The 11,686-nt window shown below is 37.3% G+C and overlaps 2 protein-coding genes across 2 annotated transcripts; both read right to left on the reverse strand.

The window, feature by feature from the left end:
* Window positions 1-514: 514 nt before the first annotated feature.
* Window positions 515-1,429, reverse strand: LOC107796392 (uncharacterized). Its single transcript, XM_016619148.1, has one exon. The coding sequence runs from the start codon at window positions 1,427-1,429 to the stop codon at window positions 515-517; it is 915 nt and encodes a 304-aa protein (XP_016474634.1).
* Window positions 1,430-9,774: 8,345 nt separating this feature from the next.
* Window positions 9,775-11,460, reverse strand: LOC107796393 (uncharacterized). Its single transcript, XM_016619149.2, has one exon. The coding sequence runs from the start codon at window positions 11,033-11,035 to the stop codon at window positions 10,019-10,021; it is 1,017 nt and encodes a 338-aa protein (XP_016474635.1). The 5' UTR covers window positions 11,036-11,460; the 3' UTR covers window positions 9,775-10,018.
* Between the last annotated feature and the right edge of the window lie 226 nt (window positions 11,461-11,686).

The following is an 11,686-nucleotide window of genomic DNA, read 5'->3' on the forward strand; positions in this document are numbered from 1 at the left end:
GGTTCATGACGTGGAGTGTTGTTTCCAGGGTGACACCTCCAGCCAGGACAGATAGCATTATTTCTCCGGATGTCCGCTCTACTGCATTATTAAAATCCGTTAGTGTTATGCAACGTGGTATTATTTTATCCTCGAGCCTTATTTGCATGAGAACTCGCAGGTGAACAATACACGCGCCACTTCCGTCATCTACCATGATTTTTTTTACATCTGTGTCAGCGATGCATAAAGTTATAACCAAAGCATCATAGTGAGGGAAAGACAAACCGTCAGTATCTGACTTATCAAAGATGATATTGTCTTCGAGGTCATCATACCGTTCGTGGGCGACTGTCCGTTTGAGTTTGTGCATGGTTCTGAACTTCACATGGTTGATTACCGTGTCTTCGCTGTCGCCAATGATCATTTGTATGGTACGCGTTGGTGATGGTGGCTTTGGAGGTCCTTGAGATGGGTCGCGCCCTCGAGCGAAGTTGGCCCTTCCTTTATTGCTTAGCAGTTCTTTCAGGTACCCCTAGTTCAACATCCTAACAACTTCTTGCCGCAGACCTATGCAATCTTCAGTCTTGTGTCCTCTTTCTTGGTGTAATTCACAGAGGACGTTTGACCTCCTAGTGCTTGGGTCCGATTTCATTTTTTGTGGCCACTGCACCTTCGTGCCTAGATTCTCCAGTGCATACACTATCTCTGAAGGGGAAACACAAAAGTTATAAGCAAATAGTATTGGAGGCATACCTCTTTCGTTTCGGAGGGGCGCAGTGTGTCGTAGCACGACATCCGCATGTCGTGGAGGGGGCGGGTTGGATGTTCGAACATAGGGCAGATGCCTTTCTCGATTAAAACGTGGTGGTTGATCTCTTCGCCCATCGTTACGTCGATATCTCCTTGCCTCGGTCTGAACTGATGTTAATCGCTGAATCAGGCTGTTCAGGTCGTCCTCATCTGCCCTTACCTCGGCGCAATAGGCGTTATGGATCTCTTCCCACGTGGTAGGGGGATACTTCATGAGTCTACTAAGCAGTTTTTTGGTTGCCTTTGATCCGTTCCTGTTTAACCCATTTTGAAAGGCTGCCACTGTCATCCCTTCTGACACGTTTGGTAGGCTCATCCTTATTCTGTTGAATCGGGACAGGAAATACCGAAGTCCTTCGCCCGTTGTTTGCCTGACAGTAAAGATATCATTGACCCTAGCTTCAGCCTTCTTTGCCCCTACATGAGCGGTGGCGAATTTGTCCGCCATCTCTTCGAATGTCAATATCGAACGCGCTGGTAACTGGGAGTACCATGTCAAGGTCTCACTGAACTCTTTTAGTAGTACAGAAGGTACCTGTTCTTTTGATAGATCATTGCCCTTTACCGCAGTAACATAATGAATTAGGTGATCCTCTGGGTCCGTAGTTCCGTCGTATATTTTCAAGTATGGCGGCATCTTGAAGGTTTTTGGGATAGAATGAGGAGCACCCCCTTCGCTATATGGTTGTTCGACGAATCGGCCCACATCGCGTTATGGTAATAGCTTCGGAGCGCCTGGTATTTTGTCAACCCTCTCTCGATGTTCCTTCATTTTGTCACGGAGTGTTTTGTTCTCATTTTCTATCTCTTCCATTTTCTTTAAGATGGCCATGAGTGCATCGTCACCTGCATTAGTAACAGTGCGGGTGTTACCTGTTCGCGTAGCACTTGGCTCATCGGCGGTAGCTGCGATTTCTGTAAGTGGCACGTCTTCGACATCTCCCTGAGGAGGTTTCTCGAGCATGTTGCTCAAAGCACTTGTCAACCATTCTTCTAGCATCTTTTTAACTACTGGTGGTGCTTCACCCACCGTGGATGTTGAGGCTCTCCTTTCGCGCAAGATCGTTAGATCCCCGTGTGGAAGAGTTGAGATCTCCCCCTCCGGTGTAGCTCTTGCTGTTGTATTCTCAATGTCTTCTCTACCGGCTTCGTTGAGGGAATTCAGGAGATTATTCGAGACATCCGCTATCGCCTACAACCTCGTTTCCTTTCCCGCCATTGTTGGTTTATACGGAGTTCAAAGAAAAGCGAATATCACTTTCAGGGATCTAGATGAGAACTATGGTTTCAGCTATAGAAATTCCCACAGACGGCGCCAAATTGTTTGACTCAAAAAACGTTAAGACCTATTTGAGCAAATCAATCAAAGATGAGAGGGTAAATCGTAACTGAATATAATAATCTCTAGAATGGTAATGAGTAAAGAGAAGAGAGCAGCAAGTTTTCTTTTTATTCAAGATTCACAAGTTTCCCAGAATATTCACTACCCTTTACAAGGTCCTTCTTTCCCCCCTTATATGCTAGGGAGAATACCCTTCCGAAATGTAAGAAATACAATATAAGGAATATTCGGTGAAATATTCTTAATGTCCCCTAATGGGATTACATTCTTACAAGGGTCGTACAACTTCTATTTTTGCCTTGAGGTCGTCTCCCTTGGGATGCCGATTCGTCAGTACTCGGTAGTTGGTCGCACTCATCAAAAGGTTAAGGTCGGTCAAATTTGGACCCATACAGGACTACCATATAGAGAGTTTTTTCTGGCATAATTGAGTGTTCGAAACCTCATAACATAAGAACGTTTTGGAGTATATAAGCTTCTTTAGAGATGGGGCGACTTTCTTGTGACAACTATCAAGATTGACCTCAATTTCGAAATAGATTGTGGATTAGAAGAGATACGCAAGCCGGTTAAGAAGCCATTATCATAAAAAGAAAAAATATATGTTGTAGTCCAATATGGTAATCCTACAGTCCTTAATCATTACTCTTAATATTTAGTTTATTGTTGAATACATACAAATAAAAAAAATAAAAAATAAAAACTTGATATTATGATAAATATCATATTATGGTGGATGTCTACTCTTCCTCCATGATCTTCATGTCAAATTCTTAATGACATATTCAATGACATATTCCATGTCATATTTTTTCACTTTTCATGCCTATATAAAGCCTTGTAATAGATAGAAAAATACATACAATTGAAGAAGAAAATCTCTTCATTCTCTCTATCTCTATTTTTTGTTCATGTTTTACTAAATTGCTTTTATTTCATAACACGTTATCAACACGAGTCTCTAACCAATTCTATATATATCTACAAAATTGTCCTACATCCGGAAAGATTGCAATCAGAAGCCATACATATCATTTCATGGTTGAAAGTAAAGAGAAACTACATATGGTAAGTAATGAAACATAAGAAGGTATGATTATCTTATACTTGTCATTCCTCTAATGTCTCGTATGGACACAACTTCATACCATACATGTATTGCATAAGCACATATTAATATTACATCTTTCATATCACATGAATGGAATAAAATTTTCGAAATTCTATATGTGAAAATCATAGTAGCAGTTAATTGTTAATATGAGGCATGCATGATAACCAAGGATATGTTATATAAGTTATCTTATGCATATTTGTGTGTTAACTATCTTAAATCTGTCCTACCGCTTTTAACATTTTCTTTTACTTGGATGAATATTTTTTCCTTTTGGATTTTTGCACTTGCATATAGTACCAAAAAAAGGGGTGAATAATAAAAAAATGTCATACTGATTAGAAGCATAAATAAACTTGAAGAAAACAAGAAATACTTCACATCTTTATCTAGGTTGATTAATTACTTCTTTGAAATTTGGAAAACAAATCAGCTACTGAGAAAGTATACTTCATAATTTCGTATCATTTGAATGCAAACAGTTATTAGTATGACTACTAGAAGAGGTATTTTCGAGTATCCATGATCTACTTGATGCTTGCTACTGACTTACCATTTTCAAGTATTTTATATGAATGATGCATAAGCTACAACTGATAAGTTGTTACCTATAATGTCACTTTTCAGGTAATATAAATGCTGAATTTATGTATTAGTACTATATATGTGTTGTTACCTATATGTTGTACTTTTGATAAATTTATTCACTAATTGCTTGGTTGAATTGAGTGAAGGAAAGTCATGGCGTTAAATCAAATCCAATAGGTAGGGTATACCCCGAAAACAACAATATTTTTGAGAGAGGCTCAATAAATATTATGACAATGATTCTATGATCCAATTAAACTCTAATAGAATTTAGAAGAAATATTCTGACTACAAACGGTTGTATTTCATGTAGATGCTACAAATAATTGATAAAGTTTTACGTTGATTTGAGATTTGTACACTTATTTAAGAAAATAAATTTGATTTGTTAAGTTGCAAATTAGTTGTGTACAACTTTATTGGCATGTGATTGAAATTAAGGCTTGAGAATGAATCTCAATATTGTTTAGCCTATTATGCCATTGATTGAGGGTAAGACATCGGGATTAATTCCTGATGCTCCATAATAATAAGAGTTGAGTTTGAGTCCCAATTTATTATGGCCTAATATGTCTTTATATTGGTAAGACATTGGGTTTGAGTCCCAATGTACCATATTGATGATATAATGATGACTAAAGAAAAATAATATATTTTTCATGAAAAGGCATGAAGATTGTCTCACTTGATTAGCTCCATTCTTGAAGTGAATGTGGTAGCAGTGCATAATAAGTCTAAATGAAGACAAGTGGTTGAACAATGAACGTGAGTGTTCCAAATAATAATAATAATCACAATGATTATAAAAGGAGAACAACAAGGGTTCTCAAAATAGTCCTTCAAAATGTGAAGGCAATGTTTACCATCAAATTGGTATGAAGTACATCGATGATTATGATCCATTCCTTGAAGCAAATGTGACTTGTGATAAGCATTGAGAATGCAGACCAATTCCTAAAGGTGAATATGGTATTATGTGATAAAAGTAATGAATAAAGACATGCAAGGCATGACTGGATGAATAGCACACAACTCACCTTTGAGTGAGGTTTGAGTGAAATAAAGAGAATAAATATTACTGTGTGATTACATGAATATGTCATTGGTCTCGTACATGTGATACGCCAAAATATTTTGGCATGCCTTATAAAAATTATTAAAGGCAAAATTAAAGCAAGAAATGATTTTGCTTATGATAATTTTGACCATGACAATTTATTATGATATAAAAACTAATTTGTTACTATCCGGATGAATAAAATTATTCATGACATTGATATTGTAAAGTCTCAAAAGAAACCTTTTGAATTTCAAATGTATAAGTCAAAGCGATTGGCATATTGAGACTATATATGAAAGGAAGATTGAATATCTTCATATTTCTATAATCATACCGGATAAATATGAAAGATTACCCAATTTTTTTTCTATTTGTACTATACAAATATAAGCATGATGCTGGAATCATATGCCACAAGTAAACTAGAGGTTTACTAAAATAAATATTAGTTGGCATGACCGGTTGACCATCCCGGTTCAATTATGATGCGAAAAATTAATTAAGAATTACATTGACATATATTGAAGAATAAAATATTCTTCAAAAATTCTCTTGTGCTGCTTATTCTCATGATATACCAGTTAAGGTTGGGATTGAATCCCTTGATTTCTGGAACGAATAAAAGGTGACAAATATATGGGCCAAGTCACCTTCCATGTGGACCGTTTACTATTATATGATTTTAATAGATGCATCTATTCTATGGTCACATGTGCATTTGTTATCAACTTGCAGTTTGACTTTTGCAAGATTGCTTTCTCAAATTATTAGAGCACAGTTCCAGAATATAAATTATGATGATTTATCTTGATAATACTGGTTTAAATCCAAGTTGGTTTAGCGGAAATTGCATGCCTCCAATTATAGCTAAATCATTAGTTATGAGAACAAAACTCTCGAAAATAAAATTTGGTATGAGATGTATTGTTTAATATACACCAGCACTTGTACGCATCTGGCCAAGTTATGAAAATTTCTCTCTCACAATCGGTTCAAGATTAGGAACCAAATAATAATTTCTATATAGAAATATGAATGTGTTATTTGATTTAATTATGCCACCACAATGCACGAAGATGGGTTCCCAAAGAAGGTTGGAAAATGTGTTGGTGATCCCAACATTAGGGGGAGAAAATGGATAGCTGAGAAAGTGATACGTGAAATGAATTATTATGAATTAATATAGATCCTCGTACAAGAAAATATGAACTTGAAGTTCAAGTGATAATTAATTTATATATTATTGCCAGATGCATTTGCTGACCCAAAGCTAAATGTCATATTTCAGCCGCTAATACTCCAAATAGAACAAAGTCCATGAGGGACAGAGTCTATGGCACGCATGAAGCGTAACAGACCAATCGGTTCCAAAGATAAAATTCCTTGAAGAATGAGAGGGGCAAATGTTCAAGATGATCATAATAAGGAGACAAGTGCTCTAGAAGAGAACCATGAGATAACACTTCGCAAGACCTCATGTGAGAGGCTCAGGTACATGAAAATAATGAGATAAAGAGATCTCAATAAGTTATGTCTTTATTGTGTAATAATTGAACCGATATAAAAGACGATATTATTAACATAATGTAGCTCTCATATTATTAATATTGACGAGAATTTTGAGCTCAAATCTATCATGAAATTTGGACAGATAAATGATTGGCCAAATGAAAAATATGCAATAAAAATTGACTTCACTTGAAAAAATGTGAAGTTGGGCGGATAGTCCCAACACCTGAAAGTATAAAGCCAATGGAGGTATAAATGTGCTCTTGTGCAAAAAGTTCAAGTCGATAGACATAAAGACGACTTGTGACATAAGAAAATTAGTAAATATCCTCACATTGATTATATGGAGACATGTTCTCTTATGGTGGATATAATCATTTCAGGTTTTAATTTGGCAATACATGAAAACTTGATATGCGTATAATGGAAATCATTGAAGGATTAAAAATGTTCTGAAGCATATTAATGTTTCTAAGAAATTTATTAAATAAAGTTTCAAAAATTCTTATACGGATTGAAACAATCAAGGCGCATGTGGTATAATCGCTTGTGTGAGTACCTATTAAAAGAAGGGTACAAGAATGATTCAATTTGTCCTTGTATCTTTATAAAAAAATCTGAATTTGAATTTTGTTATAATCTCTGTATATGTTGATGATTCAAATATCATTACAACTCTCAGGAGCTTCCTAAAGCAGTAAACTGTTTAAAGAAAGAATTTGAAATGAAAGATCTTGGAAAGACAAAATTTTGTCTTGGTCTACAAATTGAGTATATGAAAGATGAAATTTTTATCAATCAATCAGCATACACTGAAAAGATTTTAAAGTGATTTTATATGGATAAAGCACATCCATTTAGTATCCCGATGGTTGTGAGATCACTCGATAAAGATCCATTCCGACCTCATGAAAATAATGAAGAACTTGTTGGTCATGAAGTACCATATCTTAGTGCAATTGATGCACTAATGTATCTTGCAAACACTACAAGGCGTGACATAACGTTTTCAGTTAATGTCTTAGCAAGATATAGCTCTGCTCCTACAAGGAGACATTGGAGTGAAATCAAACACATATTGTGTTATCTAAAAGGGACTACCAATGTGGGCTTATTTTATGGCAATGATTGCAATCCCGATCTTGTTGGTTATGCCGATGTAGAGTATTTATCTGACACACACAAGGCTTGATCTCAAACATGCTATGTGTTTACATGTGGAGGCACTGTAATATCTTGGCGATCGACTAAGCAATCAATTGTGGCTACTTCTTCTAATCATGCTGAGATAATTGCTATTCATGAAACAAGTCGAGAATGTATTTGGTTGAGGTCTATAATATATCTTATCTGAGACAAATGTGGTTTGAAATGTGACAAACTACTCATAATTTTGTATGAAGATAATGCAGCATGCATAGCCCAATTGAATGGATGATTCATAAAAGGAGATAAGACAAAGCACATTTCACCAAAGTTATTTTTCACACATGATCTTCAAAAGAATGGTGATATCAATGTGCAGCAGATTCGTTCAAGTGATAATATGGTTGATTTGTTCACCAAATCTCTACTGACGTCAACCTTCAAGAAACTAGTGTACAAGATTGGGATGCGAAAGCTGAAGGAGGTGAACTGATGCTCTCATCAGGGGGAGTTAATACGTGGTGTATTATTTTTCCCTTACAAGGTTTTGTCCCACCGGATTTTCCTTGCAAGGTTTTTAACGAGGCAACCAAAAGGCGTATTTCTAAATATGTGTACTCTTTTTCCTTCATTAGGATTTTTTTTCTCATAGGGTTTTTTTCCTAATAAGGTTTTAACGAGGCACATTATTTATGGACATCCAAGGGGGAGTGTTATGATAAATATTATATTATGGTGGATGTCTACTCTTCCTCCATGATCTTCATGTCAAATGCTTAATGACATATTCAGTGACATATTTTCTATGTTCAATGACATTCCATGACATATTTTCTTCACTTTTCATGCATATATAAAGGCCTTGTAATAGATAGGAAAATACATATCATCGAAGAAGAAAATCTCTTCTTTTTCTCTATCTCTATTTGTAAAAACTAAATTACTTTTATTTCATAACAGATGATGTAATTTGGTATGATATGAACTACCCAACTTATCAACATTTTCTGCAAGTTTTCAACTATGAGTCAACTTCTTAGGAAGTTCATTAAAGTTTGATGCTTTGGAAGCAATTCAATTCCAATTGCTTTTCCTTGTTTATTCGCTTAACTCGCTATCATTAGCTGTATTTCCTTAATTAAATTACATTAGGACGAAATTCCTTAAAAACCTCTGCTTTTTAAAATATTCTAAACAGATCCGGTAGGCTGAGCCATTTTTTAAGGAAATGCTAAGTAATCACGTTTCTCTAACAAACAGATAGGGGAGAAAAGAAAAACAGAAGAAGACGCTGTTGCTCATATAATTGTTGCATATCAGTCAAAAGTTTTATTCATAGTAATTTATGTATAATGGTCGGCTACTTGTGTTGTTGTTAACCACTATCATTAGCCATCGGAATTTTAAACATTAAGATAATTGTCTAAATCTAATCCCCAAAATGTTGGATAATCACGTTGGACCCACCACTTTCTCTTGTCTCATTAACTCAAGATTAAAAAGAATTAAGACTTTATACGCAACATGTTCAAATCAACATCATCATCAGACAGAAAGAAGAATCTTAATCTACCATTGGCTGAGATTAGCTACAAGTCAATTAAGTCCATTATAGATTCCCATCTTCCAATTTTTCAGTAATTCTCAATTTAAGACCTGAAAAGGATGTATTCCTAATATTTGGTTGCATTCTTGAAACGCCCCCCCCCCCAAAATAAAAGGTTTTGATCATCTTAAAGAAGAAGAGACTTTTTCATCTTCTTGTGCAGAGGATTTATCAAAACATTTGTCCACGGGATAGGGGTAAGTTATGCGTACACACTACCCTCTCCAGACCCCGCTTATAGGTTTTACTGAATTGTTAGACCCCGCTTGTAGGTTTTACTGAATTGTTGTTGTTAAAGGAAGAAGAGAAGTCGCCCAAGGACTTTAGTCTAGTAATAAGAGCCCAATGCTTGATATCTGGGTTAGGTGCACATTACGATTTCCAACCTTGTCATATACGCCTAATATTTAACGGGGAAAGGGCAGAGAAGCGAACCCATCATCCACCGAGTTTAAGCCGCACATCTGTTAGTTTGCAAGATCCGAAAGTGGAGAAGGCATGACATTCTATGGCACATAGACATAGTATCAAACGTAAAGACGAATCAAAGCCGAAAATGGATCAAGGTAGCTTGCCTAGGCTGAAAGATGGAATCAGTTGCTCAGTAACACACAAAATAAGCAAAGGGGATGGGACTATATACAGATTCATACTATGTACATGAACTAACTTATATAAAAACATCATTATTTCAGTTCTTGCTCTAGGTTTCTATATGTTTAACTCAGCATGCTGATTCTTAAAAAAAAAAAAAAAAAGATCATCATTCAAAAAGAATGGATCAAAACGTAAACCTAAAATTAAAAAGGTGAAACAGGGAAGAAGATTGATAACTTTAGCCTAATTCGATGTTCTCAGGGTTCACGAAGCCCAGCTTTCTTGACTCTTCGTGGAGAGGCGTTTCAGGAATTCGTAAGTAGTTATCATAGTGGTTGCGGACATAGACATTGAAGCCCATCGAGGACCTAATCCTCTGTAACAAGCCATCCACCCGCCTTCCCTTACTAAATTCCTGACCGTTTGCACTACAGTTGGCCCTCTCCGCCCATTTTCATCGCCATCTAGGACCTGCAATCTTGTCTTGATTGTGTCTAATGGTGTTGTAATCAAAGCTGAAATGCCGCCTGCCATGGCTGCACTAACTCCCTGAACAGCCATAACAGTCTTCGAGTTGGGCCTCAGCGTCTTGATTGCATCCTCGGTTCTCTCTTCACCATTCTTGCAGAAGTAACATCCATAACCACTCCAAACGAGCCGTTGAGTAATGGAGTAAGATGCCCACCAAAGCGCATTTGATGGGGCATAGGTCAAAATCGAAAACCCAAACCCTCTGTAGAGCCCCTTAGGCCCATCTATTTTGAGGATTCTACGAAACGCATCGATCCCATTGAGATATTTAGACGAACCGCCTTGCACCATGAGCCGCTGGCTCACTACATCTACAGGAGTCCACACCAGTTGGGCCGCCACGGCCGCACTCAGTCCAGCTGCAGCGCTGGCTAAGGCAGTTGCAGTAGGCTCGGAAACGCCGAGCCTAACCGTGGCTGTACCGACGTTACTCTTTGTAACCTCGAGTGCAGCCATATAAAGTGCTCGGGCAGGGATTGTACCCATCAACGAAGTTCCAAAGCCGCGATACAATCCGCGAATCCCTTCGTACTTAACTACAGAGAAAGCAGTTTTAAAGCAGGAAAGCTGAGCTTGAGCTACCTGTTGCCGAGTCTTTAACACCACAACAGGGTAAAGAGCAGCTGAAACACCAGAAAACAAGGCGGCGCCGAGGAAGAAAAACTTGGATTTGTCCAGCATTTTCCAGTCTATATCCGCCGGTAACTGGATTTCCTTCGACGATTCCTCCTCCGCTGCACCTAAACTCATTTTCGCCACTTTACCAAGTTCAGTCTCAATTTTCTCAATCCGTTTTGATCCCAGACCTCACTTTCCTTCACGTCAGAAGTGTACAGTAAAATTTAGGGTAAACTTGAAGCTAGTTGGAGAATGGAAGAGTTTTTTTTTGCGCTGGCGAAGCCATATTTTAGATCGGAAGTGAGTAATAGCAAAAGGACCTAACATTTCTGTGACCGTATGATATAGGAAAGAATCATGGCGGTGGACGTAGATAAGTCAGAACGGCAGAAAGAGTAGTAAAACTCACCGGAAAAGCTAGGATCTCGCCGGAGGTAATCAGAGCTATTTTCAATACACAGAAATGAAGGTGAAGTATCTCCTTCAAATATGGGGAACTTTCTCTTTTTTACTTTTTGGGATCTTTGTGGATAAAGGGAGAGGAGGAGAGCACGTGTCTACTGTCAATTTGCAGAGTGGGTAGGGTTATATTCGTCCAAACAAGTTGATGTTGTTCCACAACGACGACACTCTGACGTGCCGAACCTTATCCTCTTAACTAAACCAATCCGCTGTACGCAGGTATTTTGTTCTTACGTATACCTGCATTAGCCTAAATGTCGGGTCGATTAGCTGTCGATCAAGGCCCAATCACACTTGAATCGTATATTAGTACTCTATTCT

This window comes from Nicotiana tabacum, chromosome 6 (assembly GCF_000715075.1).
Source record: "Nicotiana tabacum cultivar K326 chromosome 6, ASM71507v2, whole genome shotgun sequence".
NCBI classification, from domain to species: Eukaryota; Viridiplantae; Streptophyta; class Magnoliopsida; order Solanales; family Solanaceae; genus Nicotiana; species Nicotiana tabacum.

Bases quoted from the DNA above. Each gene is read 5' to 3' on its own strand.
- LOC107796393 (XM_016619149.2), bottom strand. From the start codon at position 11,035: ATGAGTTTAGGTGCAGCGGAGGAGGAATCGTCGAAGGAAATCCAGTTA.
- LOC107796392 (XM_016619148.1), bottom strand. From the start codon at position 1,429: ATGCCGCCATACTTGAAAATATACGACGGAACTACGGACCCAGAGGAT.